At 42.8% G+C, this 23128-nt stretch overlaps 2 protein-coding genes across 12 annotated transcripts in view; one reads left to right on the forward strand and one right to left on the reverse strand.

Moving 5' to 3' along the window:
• The window catches only part of LNX1 (ligand of numb-protein X 1), a 103065-nt gene extending 83582 nt beyond the window's left edge, over positions 1-19483 (forward strand). For 5 of the 7 annotated variants that reach the window (XM_090139436.1, XM_090139433.1, XM_090139439.1 and 2 more), the window contains 4 exons: positions 4526-4660; positions 9445-9622; positions 10959-11157; positions 11414-14141. In XM_090139436.1, coding sequence (XP_089995562.1) covers positions 4526-4660; positions 9445-9622; positions 10959-11157; positions 11414-11783 — 882 coding nt within the window. In that variant the 3' untranslated portion in view covers positions 11784-14141. Of the gene's footprint in view, positions 1-4525; positions 4661-9444; positions 9623-10958; positions 11158-11413; positions 14142-17243; positions 17403-18012 lie in introns of those variants that run through there. The other 2 variants (XM_090139437.1, XM_090139440.1) reach the window with 1 other exon arrangement.
• A 147-nt stretch (positions 19484-19630) lies between these two features.
• Positions 19631-23128, reverse strand: part of FIP1L1 (factor interacting with PAPOLA and CPSF1) — a 40456-nt gene continuing 36958 nt past the window's right edge. For all 5 annotated transcript variants that reach the window (XM_090139443.1, XM_031588586.2, XM_031588585.2 and 2 more), the window contains 2 exons: positions 20585-20722; positions 19631-19877 (listed from right to left, as the gene is read on the reverse strand). In XM_090139443.1, the coding sequence (XP_089995569.1) occupies positions 19730-19877; positions 20585-20722 (286 nt within the window). In that variant the 3' untranslated portion in view covers positions 19631-19729. The remainder of the gene's footprint in view (positions 19878-20584; positions 20723-23128) is intronic.

Consider the following 23128-nt stretch of genomic DNA (forward strand, 5'->3'; position numbering starts at 1 on the left):
ACTGGTACCTCAGAAATCTCCCTGGTGTCACAAGGGTGAATATGTGCATTTGCCTCCCTTTGATGCCTCCTGCAATCAGCTCACTTCATGGCTTTGTTTCAAAAAACAGGTCAATGTGAATCTCTATATCCTTTACTCAGAGGGTGGTGAGGCAGACAGGCTGCCTGGAGACACTGTGAATGCTCCATCTCTGGAGGTGTTCAAGGCCAGGTTGGATGGGACCCTGGGCATCCTGAGCTGGTTGGTGGCAGCCCTGCCCATGGCAGGGGGTTGGAATTGGGTGAGCTTTAAGGTCCCTTCCAATGCAAACCATTCTGTGATTATATGAATCTATGATATGCTCTGTATCTGCCAGAATGCAAACCAGCCTGTACCCCAATATCACAGAGTCCAGCAGGGTCCTGACTCCCTCCAGGGGAGAAGGGAACAAACTAGAGAAGTCTAAGGCAACCACTGACATGTTTTGGGATGAGCATCCCAGCATCAGTGACTTCCTGCAGGCATGTCTTATAACTGAATATACCTTGTGGATATTTCTTACCTAAATCCAGAATTAATTCAGATATTTTGGGGATGAAAAATAAGGATCTTGTTCTGTAGTTTTTATAAATCTCAATTTAGATTCTTATGGAGAACGAAAGGGGTGCCTCTCTGATGCACTTAACAGCCTTGCCACAAAACTGTCACTGTCTTTCTCAGCTACAGAATCAGTGAACTTCTGCCTAATTTCCCCTCCAGAACCATTTTCACTAAATTTATTTCTTTACAGCCTACCTTTTTAGAAAACTTCAACATAAAAAGCAAAGCCAAGGATCTTTTGTTGCTTTTCTTTCTTATTTATAGTAGTCATTGTACTTGTGCAACTTAACATTTCATTTAAAGGGATGCACGAAGAATCTCACATACCTGAATACGAAGATGTTGAATCAGGCTGGATGCTCCGCATTTCAGGGGGTATAATCAGGATAACACAAGTCTGGCTGAAAGAATCTTTAAATGCAATGCATTTTGTGACAGATCTTCCCCTTTTAGCATAGGTTCACGGATGGCTGTGGCCAACTTTCACTGAAAAGTTTATGGCATAGGTAAAGATAAAGCCATTAGCTTGTCTTCATGCTGAGAGCAGGGCCTCCCACTCATTTGAGCAGGCATGTCCTGCCCGGGAAGCAAAACCGCATCCTTTTGCATAACACCAGTTGTTGAAATTCTGGTCCAGCATCTTTCTGGATTACGTTATGTAGATCACTAACTGGGAGCAGAAGGCGGCAGTTGGGGGGATGTTAAATTCTCCAAAGGGAACACAGTCGGGAATGAAAACCTTTCTAAAAATTGGTATTCTTGGAACAGTTCTTTATGGCTACAAAACAAGGCAACAGTGCCTCATAAGCAAAAAACACATGTAGTCTTGGGATGAAATGGAAAAAATGACTTAATGAGACCACTCACACACAAGTGTTTGAAAACACTACCAAAGTTCTTATTGGGTTCCAAAGACTGGATGTTATTTATAATAATGCTTGAAATGCATACCAGTCTCTGGGAATTTAAACAACATGCTCATCAAAGGGGAGACTCAGGTTTCCAAACAGCCAGGATTGCACTGATGTGAGCTCTATGAATCACATTTGTCTAATACAAAATTCCTGGATCCTTTGTCATTTTTTTGCCATGTTTTTTCATCGATTATCACTTGCTTTTCCTGTTTCCATGCTATGTCAGAGAAAAACCATTATACTGAGGCCACAAATGTTTTACGTTTTCTTCTTACACAGCTTGTTTTACCTCATCCTCCCATTTTTTGACAGTACCCTGTCTATTGAAATCTCAAAGTGTGTCACTCTGCACATCTTCAAATTAACAGTGCTATATGCTTCTAAGACGTGATTGGCTCCTTTAAAATCAAAATGAACATTCAATGGTACGATAAAAGGTGGTAATGGTTTATTATGCTAATCACAGCTGGGAGAACTTCACGTTTCTGCAGAGTCTGATTAGTTTTGACTGCTAATAATGAATAATTAAGAAAAATCTGATTCTTCAGGCCTGTAGTGATTATGCATCAGCATATGCAAAGCAGTTGTTAATCAGGAGATTAGGTGTCAGCCTGTTTAGAAGCTCAGTCACAAGAACTGAAACGAAGAAAACATGTACCTGCTAATTAAGAATGTGCACGCATCGTAACACTCAGGAACTTGCTGCTCCCCGTTTGCCACATCATCTTTAGTCACAATCTTGTGTCAGATGAGGCACTTTTTAATCTAAATGACGTGATGTCCCACAGCTGTTTCTTGTGGGTGTGACATGAAAATGATCATGGTACCAGAAGAGTAGGCTGTTGTGTGAGGATATCAGCCCTATCTGCTTGGTTGGGCCAAGGTAGCTGCATGGCTACTTCGTTTCCAAGTGACTGCTTGGAAGTTGTCACCGTGTCCCTGCCTCCCTGCCTGCTTGGATGCAGCCACCTTTGTGCAGAGGTTTTTCTTTGCAGCCCCTCGGTGCAGGCAGCCCTTTTGGCTGCTGTTGTGTTTGAACACTGCACCTCCAGCAGCACTGGGTGTCACAGCACTGGTAACTAGAGGTGTTTCAGGCTGTTTTCCCTATCCCAGGGAAATATTTGCCAAAAAGCAGTGGCGGAATCAACCTGGCACAGAAGTGACCTTCAGAGGTTTACAGGCCAAAGCTTTGCAGAGCATTCCCCAATCTATGTTTGATTTGCTTTGACCATAACGCAGATTTTAGTTCTAGTAGATTGTTTCCATTGTTACTTGTATTCAAACAAGTATTCAAAGCAAACCTCATTTCTTTAATTCTTGTGTTAGCGTGAAGAGCAGAGAAGGGACTGGGAAAAACAAGCAGTAAAGGGGGAGGAGAGAGGGAGAGATCAGAATGAAGCAGTAATTAATACTCTGATCAGTAGAAGCAGTAGTGGGGATCAGTAGAAGTAGTAATGGGTTTGTGTATGGAAGTATGTAAGTACAAAAGCTAGTCATCTTGTTTGGATAACTCTTTAAAACACTTTGACTTCTGAGAAATTACTTAACTTGACTGACCTGGAGACAAATGCAATGTTGCAATACTCTTGTTGAACTTCTGTTAGTCTGTCCTCAGAGAATTAGTCACGTTTACAACCTTCCTCTAAATAACCAACTTTGAGACTAACCATGTGGCAACAGATGAGCTTTAAACAGAAGTTGCATAAACTGAAGTTGTTTGTTTTAAGGAAAATTGTATTTTCATGGGGTCAAATGCCCTTAGGAGACTTGATAATGTGTTGTTCAGCTACATTTTGAGTATTTTACAAACTAGAAAGCTGGGGTGGTTTCCTTTCTCCCAAGAGGTAGAAGCCTACTTCTGGGTGCCAGATGAATACCCAAGGGTACTGGTAAAATTGTTTGATAACAATAAACCTAGTAAAGTCTAGAACTCTCTAGAAATATCTAGAAAGTTATTTTAACATATATATAGGTGTATACCAAATGATATATTATGAAGCTGTGGAGATTTTATTTGCTAGTTTGAAACCTAGCATCTCCCAGAGTGCAGGTGAGATAGCTAAGAAATTTTTTTTACTGAAGTAGCACCTTCAAATAGCATGGGCTGGACATGCAAATTTCAAACTTGTATTTGGAAGTTTGATAGAGATAAGTTGTTTTTTTTAATTCTCAGTACTACTGAATCCAGCCACAGGAAAGGCAAAATGAACTATAACAATGTAAATCCCAGGAGCCTCCTCTGGCTTCTCTTGATTGTCCATGAGTCCAGTAGTGCAACTGGATCTGGGGTTGATTTCCAGCTGCTTATTCAATGGCAGCTTTCCTTGGAGCTCCTCCCCAGAGAGCAGGAGGTAGCAAGCACTGGAAGTGTGACACGCCAGAAGCTCCAGAGATGCTTGATGGGGTTTCCAAATTAGATCCCTGATAATGACCCCCACACAAGCAGACAGGAGTCCCTGTGGGACCAAATGCTGTTACTCTATGCCCTTGCCTGTGCCTTCTTATTCTCTTTTTCTGTGTTCTGGCTCACTAGGATTTTATCTCTTCAAGTGGTGACGCATCCCTTTCTTCAAGCTGCCTTACATCTGCTGTGCTTGTTACACACAGGTGGACTCTGTTGCACTGTTCTTCTCCACCCTCACTAGCCTAAGCTGGATCATGCTCCTCATTACAGCACTGATTGTGGGATGTCTCTCCTGCAGCAGGCACATTGCTGGTCTGCCCTGGTGCATGCAGGAGGACACAAGAAATGAACAGTGATTGCATTACCATGGTCAGGTCACTACTTGCAGCCAGATTTAGGGCAGACAGAAAGGCTTTTTTCAGCATTAACACTAAATTTTCAAGTTTTAAGTAGCTGGAAATAAACTTGTATGACCTGAACTGGTACTTCTTCATGTTAATGCAACCGGTGTGGAGAGAATTCCAAACTGAGCTTAAATGGGATCCATGTTTGGTCACTCCTTCCTGTTCAGCTTGTTCTGGGTCATTGTAGCAGAGTGATGGGATTCACCCTGTGCTTCCTCCCGTAGGCCAGTGAGCGACACGTCCACTTTGTGGTATCACGACAGACCAGACAGCAGCCCCCTGACATCTTGCAGGAGACAGGATGGAGTTACAGCAGCAGCCCCCAGCCCTGTCCTGCTGAGAGGATCAGTGCCAGTAAGGTGAGGCCATGTCTGCTCTGCTGTCCTTGGGAAAGGGGACTTTTGGGGTCAGGGTAGCCTTTCTGGATCCTGTCACCAGAAGTGTCTTGTCTTATTCTACAATTGAAATATAAAACTGTGCTCCTCATCATCTGTGCTCTAGGAAGTGTTTCTTCCCTCACTCAGTTTGAGATGAGAAGGGGAAGAGAAGGTGAAGGGGGATGGTGGGGCAGTGGTGTGATGCATGTGGAGCTGAACTTGTGCAGAGACCTGAGCCACACAGGGAAACATGCTTCAATGACAATAAGAGGTTTATTGTTATATCTCCAACTGAAGCAATGTGTGCAGGAAACAGTTTTCATAGGTTGATCTAAGAGATTCCTATAAGCTTCTTGGAAGTTACAGTAGTTATTACTCTGTTGAATTTTTCTTAAGCTACAAATGTTTTGACCCAGCTCAAGAGCTGGAAGATCCTCACTGGCCATGCCAAGCATACCAGTTTTCTGCTGGCTTTGGACACCAAATGTGCTGGTTTTGGAAGCTTGTGCTTGACTGTAAAACTACTTATGACTCCAGGGAATGTCATCGTTACAGCAAGAACACTGGGAGTGCCCTCTCCTGCAAGTATCTTGGTATCCAGGTCTTGTCCTTGGGCTGAGAAGGACAGGGACAAAGGAGTATGGTGTTGATCTAGAAAATAGCAGCCTGTGTCAGAGGGGCTTAGGTGCTCTCTTCTGTGTTTTAAAGACTTGCCTGCATTCAGAAAAGTGACTCTGAATCATCTGGAGTCATCATTTTAAGTAGGAGTAATGCCACTCAAACCAAATTAAACTGCTGTATGGAGGTGCTCATGTTGAGTGACAGTGGCTTTTGTTTGTGGCTATGGGAAACTACAGTAGATTGAATATAGTTTTAATGTATGCAAGAACATGCTTGCAGGAATTAATTTCTTTATTTCACTAAATTTAAGTTACATTCCTGGTTAATTTATGTCAATTACTCAGAGTGTCACCCCTACACAAAGCCTCACAAGCTAGTCTTTGGCCCCCTGCACCAGGGGGTGTCAGGAAGGTGAACAGCAGGGCTGGTTAAATCCATCCTGCCTGATGGGCAGCCAGAAGTGCCCCTTAAGAGACCTTATGGCTAAACCAGCTGCCAGATTGGGTGCACAGCTATCAGCCAGGAGACGAGCCTAGCTCTGCATTACAGATGCTTAATGACACACAGTCTTTGCAGGCTTCCTTTTTTAAAAAACAAAAACAAAAAAACAACCAAAAACAAAAACAAAAAAACCCAAAAAACTACATTTATTCAGTGTTTTTAATGAGTAAAAAATATAGCAGTGTATCTTTAGTTGTAGTTTCATTTTCTGTGAAGTCTCAATCCCAGCTCTTGGTACGGATCAACAGGAGTTAAATCATGGAGCAGTCGATGCCTGGTAGCCCCTAGCCAGTAGCAGTAGTGCCCAGCTAATCGTGCATCTGCAAAACATTACTTACTAATGAAGTAATGCTTTCCTTAGGGAGATATGTGTAGGACAGCAGTTATATCACGTTGCTGCTGTATGATTTCTAGTGATGCTTGGAGCACCTGCTAGCTCTACCATGGAGATCTGATTAATTGATACCATGTGGGACTATACTGCTTGTTTTTCGCACGCTGCCCTAGATCCCTATTTTCTCTTCCTATATCAAGAGGTATTGGACAAATCTGGTAAATTCAACATTATTTGGGGGATCTATAAGCTTAGCTGGTCAGCTAAGTTGACCTTGCAACTGTCCCTCTAAGGCTAAAAAATCATCTTTTGTTGAATAGGCGATAGCTTGTGGGGGTATTTCCAGTTTGCCTCAAGAGATGCGTGCTCCACTAGAATGTGAGTGGGCTGCTGTGGGCTTCTGCCCAGTGCCACTGCTGGGGCACTGTCCAGGGAAGATCAGAGCCAGGAAACAAAACTTTGAGCTATTACCACCTCCCTTCATCTCTGTGCCGGCAGTGGACAGCCTGTTTCAGAGAATATGCTCTGGCAATAGATCTGTAGATCAGTACAGCCAGTGGACACTATTATCTTCAGACACTGAGGGCTTTTGGGATTATACAATCACTACTGGAGTGTTATTTGCCCTTTTATAGAGTACAAGCATGTCAGTTTGAATTTCTCCTGCTTTTTTGCTGAAGGTTCAACTGGGCATCATTTGCAATTCAAGATCTTTAAACTCTAAGCTTTGGCAGGCTTAAAATGTTATTTTTTTTTAAATAGACATTAGTGCAGGCGGAATGCTTGCAGGCCTAGGGTCTGCACAGTGTCCAAGTGCAGCATGTGCTCCTGCTCACACACAAGGCAGCACAGTGCATACTGGCTGCAGTTTACTATCAAGGGAGTTTGCTACATGTGTGTGGTTTGTGGATCTGCTACCTGCTGCCATTGGTGGAGTTGCTTTGTTACGTGTGACAGATAGAATGATTGCTAACTGACCTGAATTTTTATGAATTTTAGCTGTTTATTTTTTCCCCTGGGCTTACCTTAGTGGGTGGTGTTAGCATGTCAGGAACACTCTCTTTAAGGGAAGCAGCTCTCATGTACATAAATATGGGCTGCAAGTACTTGTAAGCCTTGCATTTGGTGCCGAGAGTGAACTCTAGCTTCCAGCAGCCACCTTGTTCATACAAGGGCTGAGAAATCACTTTGGGCCAAGCTGTTGCCCTACAATCAGCTTGCATCCATCTGGACAGAGTGAGAAGGCAGCTCTTTCAGGCTGGTACCGATGGTAATTGGGCATGTAATGCCACCTCCTTTTGCAATGGCTGTGATGGGCTGTGTATGGTGTGCTGGGAGACTTGGGGCCTTGTAAACCATATTCTGGTCTGCAGGGTGGGGGGATGTGGTTTCTGCCTGGATTCAGAAAAGAGAAGATGTCAGGAACACTTTCTTGTGCAGCAGAGGCTGTTGAGCAGGGCTGGAAATAAGAAATAGGCCAGATTTGATTTCTTTGAAGTCAGTGGGAGCTTTGCCATTAATTAAACAACACTTGTTTTTAATTGGAACTGATCTCTTGCTCCTCTCTCACTAAATGCCCAATACGTAAGTCATCCCATTGCTTAAACAGGAGATGTTCTGTGGACATACAAGCAGGTTAGCCCTCAGGTGAAGTGCATCTTCCAGACACAGCTATGTACTTTGCCTTCAAGACATGCATCGTGGCTTTGATGTTGTGATAATCTACTGTAAATATTTATCTTACAGTAAACATATCCCCAGATATTTTTTAAAAAGGAGAAAATGAACTGTTATATTTTTCTTCTGACCTCTGAGGTCACTTCAAAATGACAGAGGAGGACAATTGTTTGGAAGAGAATGCATTGCAATGCAGTCACTGATAAACACCGCCTTTCAACTGGTTTATTCATTATCAGTGGTCCTTCCAGGAAAGCTCTACGTGTGTTTACTAAAAAAGGCTTTGCTTCACTTTCATCACTGCCTTTGTCTCAACTGAACCACCCTAATTCCTCTCTATCTGAAGCCATGTAAAAGGACATGTGGATAGAGCAGCTTCAAAGGAAAACTGATCCTACATGCTTGAGTATACAACTACCACTGCTTTTATGATTCTTTCCTGAAATGTAACAGGACAATTTATTTGCCAGCACTGTTTAGAAAGCACTGATTCCTGAAAAATAGAGCCCTGTCTGGCTTAGCAGCCAGCATTGGTGTGTGGGACATGACGGTGTGTGGGACATGACGGACGTGGCAAGAGTAACAGGATTGCTCTGGGTTCAACCTAAATCAAAATTGCATATTTTGTTACAGAATTACAAACTGCGTTGTTTGTGAAAATTAGTAGTGCCCTTCCAATGTCATAAATCCTCAGGTTCAGTTGGAAGCCGTAGACCCACTGACTCTGACACAGTGCCCATGTGCTGCGCACAGAGGTTGCTGTGTCCAAACATCTGCCTCAGTTTGCTGTTACTTGCAGTGATGAAGAGATCTTTTTCACCAATTTCTTTGCCTTTTTGTTCCCAAGGGTCTGCGGCTTCCCCAAAATGAAGCCGTTCCAGCACTATGTATAAGCAAGCACTCCACATTGCTGTCCCTGCACCTCAGAATTCTTACCAAGACTGTTCCTTTTTCCTCACTATTCCCATATAACTCTGTTGCTGCTCTTTCCCTTCCTCCACCTCGGTAGTGGCAGGAGCAGCCACAGGCCCGCCTGCTCCTCTTTCTGCTCTGCTGGCACAAGAATCGAGGTGGGATGTCCTTGTGGGATTTGAAATTTATTGGAGGAGATTAATGTGGCTTTAAATGAGATTTATAGATTATTTTTGCATATCATGAATGTGAGGTCACACTTGTGAATGAGAAGGGGGCGGGCGTTACGTGTGAAATACATTTAGCAGCTATTCTAGCTCCAAGAGGGCTTCTGCAAGAGGGGCAGGGCTCTTCATAGCCTGATCATTACAGAAGTGAGGAATACTGGTGGTCCTAGCTGATCTTAGCATCAAGAACTTTTCTTTCTTCTTCTTCTTTTTAATCATTCTCCATATTTACATTTCAAAGACCTACTCCTCAGAGTTTCATGGCTAAGACTCTTCTGAGTTCAGTGGGGGCTGTGTCTGACCTTAAAGTGTGGATTATTTTGGCTGTACCTCTGACTCTGCAGAACCTAAGCCCAAGCATGTTAAGCAGCTGTCAAGTGCTTTGGTATTCCCTAAGTGTTTCCTGGTGAATACTTGCTTCAGTAGAAATTGCTTAAGCTGTCAGGGGGTCTCCATGCTCAACGCGTTTATTGTTGCTGTTTTTGCTATCACAGAGCACTCTTCACACTGTCACCTGTCATGAGAAGGTGGTGGCTGTCCGGAAAGATCACACGGAATCACTGGGAATGACTGTGGCAGGCGGAGCAACAAACCGAGAATGGGATTTGCCTATCTATGTGATAAGCGTTGAACCAGGAGGAGTTATCAGCAGAGACAGCAGGATAAAAACAGGTAAAAAGATGGGGATCTTGGCAGCCTGCTTTAATTCAAAGGGTTCCTTTAAAAAGCAGGGATAGTGCAAAAGCATCATGCCCTGACACTTTCAGCTGTCCCAGAGGCTTCTGTTGGGAGGCGGCAGATGAGAGGGTCTCAAGTCAGCCCCCAGAAAAGGCATAATTCACAGCAGCAACCACCTCTGTGAAGGGAAATGTAGGCGTATTGTGGTAGGAAACAACCATTTTTCACAAAAAAAAAAAAAAAAAAAGCCTGCACCACTATCTCTTAACTGCTGAAATCTTCATTATGAAATGATTGTTCTGGGGTTTTTTATGTACATTTCTGAGCTTGTTTGTCATATAATTTATGAGCTCTAAGAGAGATAGCTGAACAGAATTCCCATCGTATATGAAGTAATGCTAATGCCTTGTGGCTCAACATCTTGCCTAAAAACATTGGCGTCGTACCTCCATTTGGCTCTTGATGCAACCAGAGGCATTCATGGATTCTCCCCCTCCATGAGCACAAGCCATCTGGAGCAAGTTGAGGTGTATTTTTTCAGTCTTTTTTGCAGGAACTGATAGAGGGTAGAGGAATGGTGACAGATGCCACTGTTCTGGGGGTGCTGTGTCTTCTCAGCTTCACCTGGGTCACACTGTCCCAAAGCTGCAGAGAATTTCTGACTGCACAGAAGGAATTACTCTGCTCCTCACAGCACCAGGACAGTCAGAACAGGGAGAGAATTGGTCTTTTTGAGCCCTGCAACCCACCCCAGCCTATGTAGGGATCTCGTTTGCAGGAACTGTAACTTTTCCTCACACGTGTGACAGTGCAACAACAGGAGCAAACAGGCAGCTTTTCCCCTCTCCTCCTGCTGGGAAATAACTGCCTCTCAGTGGGATGCATTTTCCAAAATATAAAAAAAAATATTTAAAAAAATAGATTCATTATGAAGCAGACAACCCAGCATGGAAAATTCAGCCTGGTTAATTTGATAAAATTGGAAACAAATGAATACATGATGTTACAACAGTACCATAGGCTTCCAAGGTTTTGAGCAGCCTTAAGAGTTTTGCTTGCCTCCCGGGGCAGACCACAGGAGAGGTTCACTCAGCAGTGCTGGGGCTGCCAGCACAGGGGATGCAGATGGGGTGCTGCAAGAGCACCCCAGATTTGAAGAAGGGTGTCCCTCTGCAAGGACAACCGCAGCGTTTATGGGATGTAGGTTAGGTGGTGCCATCAACAGCTTCATTAGACAGCAAGCTCTTGGCTCTGGATTTTGCTTGTTATCGATGGGGATGCATCTTAGCAACACCAGCGGGGGCTTTTCAACCATCTCTTTTTATCACAGGTGATATCCTCTTGAATGTGAACGGGATCGACCTGACAGGGGTCAGCCGGAACGAGGCTGTGGCCCTTCTGAAAAACACCAGCTCTTCCGTGGTGCTCAAGGCCCTGGAGATGAGGACATGTGACGGCCAGGAGCGCAGCGAGGCCGCCGAGCACAGCGAGTGGACACCGTCCTGGGTGACGTGGCTGGGGCTGCCCCGGTGAGTTTGGCAATGGCCGCCTCCTGCTGAAGGGGGAGTGGGAGGAAAGATTTGTGTTCTCTGGCAGTTCTCTCTTTTGGCTTGATTCATTGCCCTGACATGTTAATTAAATCCAGGCTCCGTCACAGACTTTCCTCTAAATACCTCCCTTTTGTAAGCGGGTATGTGTACATGGAAAAATAGACACGCAGATCCCCTCGCAAGGGAGGGAAGTATCCTGAGTTGTTCCAGTCCTGAAAACGTATCTGGCACTTAGGGAGAGAGAGGAAGAACTTGTATGGAGGCCTTGGCTCGACCACCCTGCAGAAGGCAGAGCTGCCCCTCCTGCTGCTCCCAAGCTGCACAGCCTTCATTCTCCCTTGCCAAAGGCAGCTGGATTGTTTGGCTTTGCCCAGATGTTGCACAGTGCATACAGTTGGCCAGCATCTCCAGATCACCTCTCTTCACCCCACCCCCGACTGGAAGAAGCACATTTGTCACACGCAGGAAGCAGCTGTGTTGTCCTTTCAGAAAGGATAATGAAAGCCACGTCGCATGCCGTGAAGTTCTCTCCCAGTTGGTGCACACAGCGTATACCTGCAGCTTCAGAGACATTTTGTGGAGTACAAACTGAGGACGTGCTGTGAGTCTATGGAGGCACAAAGCCAGCATCACTGGCGGCAACCCTCCTTCCCCTGCCTCAAAGAATGAAGAGTTCAGCCGACTAGCTACTTCCACCTGTATTCCTGAAGCCAGTGGAGGTTCAGAAAGTCTCTTTCTCTTGTGAGAAGAGACAGTCTGCAGCACAGGCGGCCTTGCTCAAATTCAGGACATGACCTCACCTTCCCACCTGCACAGAGATTTGATGCTCTTCCTCCTCGTGCCTTGAGCCATGTTGAGCTCCTTCACCTTGCAGCAAGCTCTGCTTTGATGGCCAAGTGGTGCCTTGCGTGGGTGTGCTCTGTGAGCCCATCTGAAGCTAATATTTTTGAATAGAGCAGGCTGGTTGTGTGTCTGTCACCAATGGATGGGAGGTTCCTTCTGCAGTGGAGTGGACTGAGCTCTTACTACTGTGAAGGAAAAGCAGTAACAAGAAAAAGCAGAAAACCAATAGCCTATCACTTGCTCCCCCAGGAATGGTGAACTCCTCTCTCCCAGTCGTACTGCAGGCAGGTAGAAATAGTGAGGTTATCACTCCTGATCGCTTCCTCTGTGTTCCTGAGTGTGACCACTGCATTTTACAGGTGATAACGTGCAGCACCGGAGCATGAGTAATGCTCCCTGTAGAGAAGGAGGCAAGCAGAGCAGGCCTTATGATGCTGAGTCCTGCGTTCAAGTCCATAGCTAAATGGGCACAAGCAATGCACCCTGTTTGCACCCTGCTTGCTCCTGGTGTCAGTGCACCTTTGCTCTGTTGCATAGACAGCCTGAACTGCCTGCTTTTCATCTCCTACCCACAGCTGCCCAAAGTTCCCACGTCCTCATTGAGGTGACTGAGGTGAAGGACAGAGCTCCACAGTGCTGCAGACTCGCACCTGGTATTCCCATCCATCAGTACTGCTTTGAAGTGTGTGAGGAAAAGGGAGGTATTTTTTTCTTCATTTAAAAGCAGTATTTAAGCTCCCTCTATCCCCCCTTCCAAAGGCTGCATGTGTTAAGCCATTACCAGCCGTTTAGTCTGAAGGAAAATTAGCCCCAATGTCAGCAAGCTTGCAAACAGGAAGCTCATTGTGCTCTCATCCCAGCTGCAATGGCAAGCACAGTGTGGCCTTTCTCTGCCAACCCGGGGCAGAGCATTAGTATGCTGGTCCAGCACGCCGGTCCCACCACCAGGCTGAGATAGGGGCCAGGGTTGGGCAGGAGTGATGGTAACAAAGGTGTACTTCATCCTCAGAAGGAGTTAGTTGGTGCATGTGGGGCATGAGGATCAGATCTGAATTTGCTCATTAGGTACAGTTGGAGTCTTCACTTTCCCCCACAGTGCGTGCTCATATGAAAGTATCATATGAGCTTATTTCCCTCCAATCTGAGCATTCAGCCTTTCCCTACCTGCCCTTCAGTATGCTTTTGGCAGGGATTAAAATCCAATAGATCTTGAGGTATTTCCAGAAATCCCATGGATTTCCAAGCTGGTACAGAAAATGATTCTCCATCCACACACACTTCAGACAGGCCCGTCTGGGTAAGGGTGCCTGGTGTGCAACCAACGAGCAAGGAGCATGAAGTAAAACCATACCATTTACCAGAGGGACTGCTCCAAGGTGCCTGCATCTAAGAACAACTGAAACAGCTGGTGGTAAGGTAGCAATGTCAAAATCATCACTGTATGAGATCACATGAGGTATTCGGGAAGATGGACAGTGCATACCTATGTGAGAAAAACTTCTGGATCCAGTCAGTAGCAGCAGAATGAGGCAGACACGTTATCTCACTGAAGCTCACAGCCTTAGAAAAGCTGTCCTGCACAATTCAACGTTTGGGGAACTCACTTGAATTTTGGCAATCTTAATATTGGCCTCAATAGCTTTTCTGTGATTTGCTAGTACGTAAACAACTTCTCTGTTCTTTCTGTAGCATGGTCCAGTACGGGGTGGTTATAAAATAGACACACATGTGAATCTGACATCTGTCAAAACTTGGACTGCATGGGCGCAGGGGCTGCGGGCTGTAGGAAACATTGATGCAGAAACGTAAGCACTCCAGCCTGGAGACTTATTTCAGGGTAGCTAATTTAATTTTTTGTTGTTGAGGAAGACAGGTCACGTTTATTGTTGGAGGGAAATGTTGTTAAGAATGCACAGAGCAAATAATGTGCAGCAGCTGGTGAAAAGCATTTCCCTAGTCCTGTGACATTTCTCTCACTCCAGCTTGTGCTCCCGCTCTCCTTTCTTTTCTCTCCTTACGTTTCCTTCCCCCAGCTAGCACTTAAAAATACTTTATAGATCATCCTGTCATAACATTTACAAGCATTAGTACTTCACACGAGTGCTTTTGCTCATCTGCAAAGTGAGACAAGAAAGACAGGAGTTGGCCAAAGTCATTCTGCAAACCAGGGGTAGTACTTGGCCTAAACATGGAGCTGGGAGGGAAGTTCTTCCAAATTAACTCCCTCCAGGCTCTTGAGGCGCACTTCTCAAACTTCGCTCCACTCAGGTGCCAGATGCTCCCCTGTTGCAGGCAGAGGGAAGTGCCCTGTTTTTCCAATCTTATTGCTGCTGTTCTTCTGCTGCCAGGTTGGCTTTGGCTCCCAGATCATGGAGCTGCCTATGCTTTGTAATAGGAGGGAACTGTACATTGCTGTTAAAAACAGGCAATTTTAAACTCCTCGTGCAGCAGTAACTGATGCTTGGATGTGGTATTTCTTATGATAGGTCTGTGTCTAGGCTGCTTATCCTCAATTCTCAAATCTGAGGCAGCTCACACATAAAATACTCCTTGTCCTCAACTTTTTGACCACTGGCGTGCTTACAGATAGTAGCAAAAGGCTGCAAACAGCTTTGCTCCTAGACAGTTCACTTTGGACTACTTGCAGTTTAGTGGGTTATGGCAGCTTAACTGGGTCAGATCACTTGGGCTGGGGGTCACCACCACAGAAAACTAATCTACTCAGGCACACTAAGCATCTGCAGCTGACGCAAATACTGTTTCATTTTCTTTCTGTGGCACTTCTTAGCTTGCCTTGATTACTATGCAGCTGGAAAGAGCCAAATGAAATACCTCTCTTCAGGCTGCTCTTTGCTCAGGACACTGCAGGAACAGCCTGGGATGTAGCTTGGCATCCCATGTGTTGGGCTCCTGGCATTACGTTAATGTTCCCAGCAGCACTGATGAATGTCTTATGAGTGGTGCATTGCCGTGTTTGTGCCCTGTATCCTATAGGTGAAAGTCCATTTTAAAGAGGCAGGTTACAGCCCTTTGCCAGCAATAGGTGGAATGGGGCACTGGGGCAGGACATAGGAGTCCATCTCCAGAACAAAACAGCCATGCTGAGGACAGGTGGTTTCAGGACTGACTTCAGGTAAGTGGGAGTGATCTTCTGGTTTGATTTCAGCAAGTCCCTGCAAATCTGCAAAGTAGGAACATCACCAGATGATCAGAAACTGTGTGGTGCTGAAATTAATTCAAAAAAATACTGGAGCGAGATGTACCTCGTTTGTCCTAAAGGAAATGAGTTTGGTGCTCTATAACATCAGAACATCAGTTTATTCCAATTCAAGATACGGTGCAAGGGCAATGGGCAACTGAAACTCAGCCATTGCATTAAAGAAAAATACCTTTTGGCTTGGTAATTATGTACAGCATGTGCTAATACTGGCAAGCAATCTCTTACATCTAGCATAGATCTTGATAGCATGTATTTGTGCCTTCCAGATTGATGGAAACTGTGTAGCTGTTGTTTTTACAGAATGTTGTACACAATGCATGTATGTCTTTACTGTGTCCTCTCCTCATGCCTTTACCTGCTTGACAGCTTTTCTATAGCATCAGGATTTTACCTTCCAGTTTCCTTAGGTAAAGACCATCATGCTGGGAAGCAAAGCCCCTGTCCCTCAAACCAACACAGCATAATAGCACTACCGGCTGGGCCCTGGCACTGCTTGGTCATGACCTTGATAAGTACCATCAAACACAGAGGTCCTGAGTGATTTTGCACATTTAAGTCCACAGATGGTAAAGTACTAATGCCTGGCTGCTGACGAAAGAAAAAAAAAGTATCACCTGTTTCTTACATTAGCAGCCTGCACAAACATTATATACCTACCATCCTGGCAGCAGGTGAATATTTGTAGGCCCTGGGGGATTAATTGATTACTACTATAAAATCCTGCTGTGAAACACAGCAAAAGCATTATTTGGCAAAATTTAAAAACACTAGACATAGTGGTCTCTGAGATAAGGTTATTAATCCTTCTATGGAAGAAAGGTCAGCTGTTTCTTAGAAACCTAAAGTGTTTCTGAATAGAGCTTGTTGCAGTTTTTGCTGTAGGCCAACTTGTCTGTTTGGATGTGGAACAGCAAAAGGATTTTCAGGCTTTTCAGTCATTCCTGGGCAAACTGATAATGATGAGTGGATTAAGGACAGCCTCCGTTGTTCTGTAACTAATTTATTTATTTTTTTTTTCTAACGGGTTAAAATGAAAAGAACAGGCATTCTAAGTAATGTACTCATGAGCCATATGCAAAATGTAAGAGTATAATCCTCACACAGCTCTTAATTTCCCCTATTCTTTGTTTCAGCTAAACTTTGAATAAGCATAAGCTAGTTGATGCCCTATCCCTGGAGACTTTCAAGGCAATGCTGGATCAGGCCCTGGGCAACATGATCTAGCTGTGGTGTCCCTGTTCATTGCAGGGGAGTTGGACTAGATGATCCTCAGAGGTCCCTTCTAAGGATTCTATGATCCTACAATATCATAAAATACATTTAAAAGAGGCAGGAGAGGCAGACTGCAGCTCTCTTAGCAAAAATACTGATAGTTGTTACAATCAGAACAAGCTGTTTCCAACAGCAGACTCAGTACTCCAGTGCTGACTGAAATGAATGGGATCTGCTCATCCTCCATGCTCCAACTCACCGTGTTGCTTGGCAAGAAAAGCTCAGGATTCCTTCTTCCCGGTATTCTTCTTTGTGTGATCTCTGCTACTGCTGTAATTCTGGCTCAATGCATTGGCCTTGGATTTTTTTTTTAGTTCTCAATGCCTGGCTACTTTTGACACAATTAATCACATACAGAAGATAAAAGCAGTCACTGGATTGTATGAGGCAAATGAAATACAGTTTCTGGAATTACAGCTTAGAAATATTAAATCCAGTCTGAGAGTGTTTTCATCACTTTCAGTAGTAACTAGAACATTTCCATTAAATCTTACCATGTGAACCCACTGATTTATTATTTTAAATTCAAGATGAGCTAGTTCTTTCACTTCTAGGATAATGGGTAGTGGAAAGCAGCACTGAAGTAAAGAAGGAAACGGCAAGTGTTTACTACAAGGGAACTTTGCTGTTATTTCACATCTCCAAAACACTCTATGAGCATATGAAGAAGCAGATGCCTCATTAATCTGGAGTTAGTCGTAAGACATTTAATCAGACTGCTTTGTTTCAGGTATTTGTACAGCTGCAAAGAAATTGTATTACGAAGAAATACATCCGGGAGCCTCGGCTTCAGCATTGTAGGAGGCTATGAAGAACACACTGGAAACAAACCTTTCTTTATCAAATCCATTGTTGGGGGAACACCAGCATACAACGATGGAAGAATCAGGTAATGGGAAATGCTACTTCTCACTAGGTTGTCTTTCATCCAGATTTTTTAAACATGCTTTGCTTGAACGCTGTAAATGGGAAAGTAAAAGGAATCCCCTGACAGGTAGGAAGACAAAGCATACTTCATATTAACAAATTAAAAATTTCTAGTGAGCTCAGTGGAGTACAGAATTAAGCTCTGAAAACAGGACACAACTGTCCTGAACTTAAACAGACTTACTTTCATTGTAGAGTATTTCTGTATGGCTTTCTTAGCAATCTCAAGTATAAGTAAAAGATGCATTTGATTTCTAGGGCAATAAAAAGAATGCCAGCAGAGGAGCTTTTCTACATCCCCAGCTCAAATAAAAGCCAAACCAAACAACAAAACCATCCAACCACAATACTACACAGTATTTAAAAGGGGATTAGAGCAGGAGAACCAACTTTTTACTTGGGTAGACAGTGACAGGACACTGCTCAATACTGCTCTGCTCCCTTATTCATGAACAGCGGTGAGCCTGAAAATAATGGTAGCACTTCTACCCAATGAATGGACATACTTTGGCACTGCCCAAGGAGAAGTGTCTTTGTTTAATATTCTCATATTTTGCCTTTTGTTTTTTCAGATGTGGTGATATCCTCCTCGCTGTCAATGGCAGAAACACATCAGGAATGATGCACACCTGCTTGGCAAGGATGCTCAAAGAACTGAAAGGAAAAATTACTCTCACGATTGTCTCCTGGCCTGGCACTTTTTTATAAAACAAATCTTCATGGAGATTTCAAGAAGTAATTTAACACAGAAGAAAGGCAAACAAAAACAAGAAACACCACAGATGTCGGCCATCTTTGCTTTTTGGGAGGCCAAATATGTGTTTATAAAGAAATGGTTTGTGAAATTTCAACCTGCATGTCAAGAAAAGCCAAGTTTAGACAAAGCAAAGACACGTGTCAAAGAATCACTTTAGAGTGATTTAAGCTACAGACTTAAGTTATTTCTTCCCCATGTCCTCAAGCTTTTTTTTTGTTTTTTATATATCTATATAATGCATTATAATAGTAATGAAATTCAGGGAGCAGCACCTCCTGCTCACCCACTTTATTTTGATTTAGGAGAAGAAATCCTTGAATAACCTACAGAAAAAATCCTTGCAATTTTTCTAATTGCAAAAATCAGGTGAAGGTTTTTATCCAACACATGAATAGCACTTTGGTTATGTGTACTTTTTCGGGTCAGCATGAAGCTGATATTTTGAAGACTTTCAAGTACCATTTGTTAGTCTGTAAAACTGTGAATTTCTAAAATTATTAAAAATAACTGTAACTGTGTACTTGTACAGATGTTATTTTCATCCAAAAGAAAATGAACCTGTACCCTGATGACAAAGTGTAACTTCTGCTGTGCTGCCATACCAATCTCACATGTCACTGTGCTAGAAGGTAATCTGAAAGTGATGATGGACTTGTTATTTTTTTTCTTAAAATAGTTCTTTGCCTTTCTCTGCAAGATACTCATTTTTCAAAGTCTTATTTTTGTTTCTCCTAGAAGCCAGCAATGCGGAGAGGCTGTGTTTGTTCATCTTTATCACGTTAGGCACAGCTGTCCCCTAGAACAGAGACTAAAATGAACTTTCTCTTAAGCCACTGAAAAGCAGCAGGGATGATTATCCAGTTTAATTCTTCCTTATGCGCCCACACAAACCAGATGTAATTACCAAGTGTATGATCACCACTCACTCAGCGTTCCCTCAGACTGAGAACAGTCTGCACCTTTCCCCTTCCCCTCTTGTTCTCATTACGCTTCAGTATAAAGCTCTTGAAGAGTCCGCAATTTTCTTCCTGTCCCTGCAGTAAAGGATGATCTTTTCAAACGTGACCTCCAAAAGCTATACTGAACTCACACTGTTCCAGATGTTGGTGCATAATAAAGTGAGTGCACACTGCTTCTAAAGCCGGCAGAAGAATGACCTTCCCCACCGGCTTACGAAAAAAGGAGACGATCAAATACAAAGAGTTTCAAATCCCTACATATGTTGAAAGAGCATCATTCTCTAGCTGTAAGATGTTTTCTCACTGCTTCTTAAAAGTGAAAGTCAGCCCAGGAATCTTAATCTGAAAAATTTATTCTTTTATTTTCAAAAAAAACCAAAACAAAACAAAAAACCCCCAAACAACAACAAAAAAAAACAACCAAAACCAAAACAAAAACCAAGTAACTTTCAATTTTGTACTAACAGAACAAGATTAAGAACAAATCATTTTAATAACCAGAAAAATAACAAGATTTATAGTAATCTATTTCTGGCACTAATATATATGCGAATAGGCAAAAATCACACAAGCCTATTCCACGGGGGCAGCTTCAGTGTTTTCCTGCTCAGGAGCAGGTTCACTGCTGGCTTCTTTTCCTTCTTTGCTTCGTTTGGATTTTTTGTGTTTGTGCCTTCTGTGGCTGTCCCCTTCTTCACTGTCGTGACGGCGCCTGCTGTTACTAAATAAAAAGAGGGAAAATACACCTCAAGCAATTGCATGACACTTCAGCTTCCCTTTGTTAGACTACTGAAAACTACAGCCTTTGCGTTCATACTTGAAATCTGGCACCTTCTCCTGTTCTGTCCCACATAGTTGGATATCAGAATCAAGCTGAATTGTTCAAGTAGTGCCATGCACATTCACACTGCCTGTTTTTTTTTTTTACTGCGATGTTTGAATAATTTTTTAGATTTGCAACCCATATTCTAATAGTAATAATTCTAGTTATGTCACATCCCTACTAGTATTCCTAGAAGTTTAACATTCTTATTTATCCCCTTCCCCTGAATTTCTAATTCAAAAAGGATCAAGATGAACAATTCCTATGGAGTGAAAATAAGTTATTTCACTATGTTCATGTGTTAATGCTGATGAATGTCAGCTTCACTCTACCTCTTTCTGACCCATCATTCTAGATTTTTTTCCCCAAATTCATAATTTCTATTCACTATCTAAAACAGTCACGTGCATCAATATGAAGTTACCCTGCACAAACACTGTTTTTTGTCTGTCCACATTTTATACAGCAGACTTGTTCCAAGTAGTACATCTAAGTGTTTACAGTCTTTCCACAGAACTCCAGTTTGTTTGGGGTTCTTTTAAAAAAATATTTTTTTAACATGGTTAAGTCTTTAGTATCCTATTAAAAAAAAAAAAAAATCAAACCTTCGAGATGATTTGTGTCTCGTATCTTCTTTCTCTCTGTGCCTCCTCTCTCTGTGTCGGTCATCTTTCTCTCTGCTTGTCCTATGGCGGTCATAGCCTCTTTCTGCATAGTCTCTGTATCTGTATCGTTCTTCATCACTGATGAAGAGAGCAGCTTTTCAGGACAGTAACACTAAGCAGTATGTATATATACATAAGAAATCTTAATACACTTTTGAGAAAAATGACCAAAAATGTCTTCATGTTGCTTCTGTGTTTCTAAACCAAATCCACTTGCTACGTTAAAGTTGTGTAAAAAGGATATCAAAGCTCTTTGCCTTATACTCTGGACTTACCAAGTTCTACAGGAAGATACAACATAACCAGGCTTATTTTGATACTATTAAGCTGACAAAAGCCAAGTGTTACATTCTTTCCCTCATGTTTCTTTGCTAACATTTACCATAAAAAAGCAAGTCTTTCCCAGCGGCCTTGACAGCAGCAGATCAGACAAATCATGAAAGGAGAACAGCTCACCTCGAGAGAGCTTTGTCATGCACTGCAGCAGTGAGAATTTAAGTCAAAACAATTTTATCTGCCATAATTTGGACCTAGACGCCATTTCCCAAATGAGAACATTACATCAGTGATCATTACAGCCATGCATAAAAACCTCAGAGAAGGGGCGGATGCCTGAAGCAATGGCTTTCAATGAAAGCTGGTCTTTCAATGAAATTTTGTATGATTGTATCATGAAACAAATTAAAAAAATTAAAAATCAGCAATTTAGGGTAGCATAGAGAAGCATCAAACAAATCTCAGAAACTCCTGTTATTCTAAGAAACACTACAAATATTCATATACTGAAATTAAGAAAATTACAGCTATTTGTAGGGAGCTCAAAGTTATGACTAAGTAATACAGCTGCACTGATTAATGACTACATTAACATAATGCAATCACAACCACACATCTCAGAGTAAGCATATCAAATCTGCCATGGCAGATCACAGGATGGCTGAGGTGGACAGGAACCTCTGGGTCCATCTGGGCCCATCCCTGTTCAAGCAGAGACATCTGGAGCAGCTGGATGCCCACGTCCTCCAAGAGGAGACTCTGCAGACTCTGAGCAGTCTGTGCCAGTGCTTTGGTCACCTGCACAATCACACAGCTGTTCCACTCTTGGCATCATCCAATAATTACCTTTCTGACAGTGACACAAGTGTCAATATCATTTCTTTAAGATCTCATTAAGGAATTCAGCTCACTGCATTTTGACCTTTATCACACAGACTGTTCAGTCCTGCTCAATCCACGTGGACACCAAGTCCTTTCTTGTAAAGCTGGTTCCAGACAAACATGCTGTGCTATGCTGGATTATTGGCCTCAGAAATATAGGTGCTTTTCTTTAAATTACTAAGGAACAGCCATGAGATAGGTAAGGTACCAATCAGATACAGATCCCTACGTTTCAGAAGCAACTAACTGTTGCAAACTATCAGAACAGAACCAAAACCATACTCTCTGCAGAAGAAATCAGTCCAAAAAACCACTGCATTTTCTCAAGGGCTATGCTGTAAAAATGCACAATTTCATCCGAGGACAGCAGGGCAAAGAAGGAATAAAACATAACTAAGGGTTTATTTATAAAGCACATTTTGATTATACTAATAAAATAAAATAAAAAAAAATCCAATTTTCTTACAATTCTAAGAAATATATATATATTTAAATTGAGAAAAGAACTGCCAAAAACATATAAAAGAGTAACTTCTGAGCAGTAAAAAGGTAAAGATAATCCTTATCCCAAATCTCACCATACTATTGCTTAAGTTTAAACAAAGGAAATTCAAATAAAAGCAATGCATCTGTGTTGTCTCTAGAATAGTTCACATTCTCTTTCTCACAGCTCAATTTTTTGAGTGCACAAAATTGAAATAAACCTTCTTAAAATATGTATTTATGTATAAACAACACATACAGAAATATTATGCCTGCACGTTCAGCCTTTATTAAATCACTTCCACCTTCTCTGTGATTCCCAAACCAACTCACACGAGCTAAGGGCCTCCCATTTTCTTAACACAGCCATGTGGCAACAGCTTTGCTGCAGATGGTGGATAATTTAGTCACATAAAAAAAAGTTGAGGCCTGCTCTTCCCCCTCCTTTGCAGATAACTCTGGCAGCAACACAGAGATTTCTCTGGGCCTGGAAGCTATTAAGGTTCATTTCAAGCACCCTTGAATGACCAGGCTCCTTTCTGGCCTTCAATCAAGCTGTCTGAGAAACAGATGTTTAGATTGGGCTGAGTTCTTAGAAACTGACCCTGTAACGCAGCACATGCGCACAGGAGAGGACATCACTGCAATAATCTTGGCATCTGTGCACATGGAAAAGCGGCTTTCCTGCATCTAGTTTGGGCCGTTAGCTAACACAAACATTGTGCAAAAAAACCTGGTCTCTCAGTTGAAGTCATTTGTGTTGACTCTGGGTGTTCTCATTTCCCCCAGCATAAAACCATTAGCAAAACAATCAGCTCAATAGCTCATGTATATTTTTCTGCA

Source organism: Phasianus colchicus, chromosome 4 (assembly GCF_987193195.1).
Source record: "Phasianus colchicus chromosome 4, bPhaCol1.hap1.1, whole genome shotgun sequence".
Lineage (NCBI taxonomy): Eukaryota > Metazoa > Chordata > Aves > Galliformes > Phasianidae > Phasianus > Phasianus colchicus.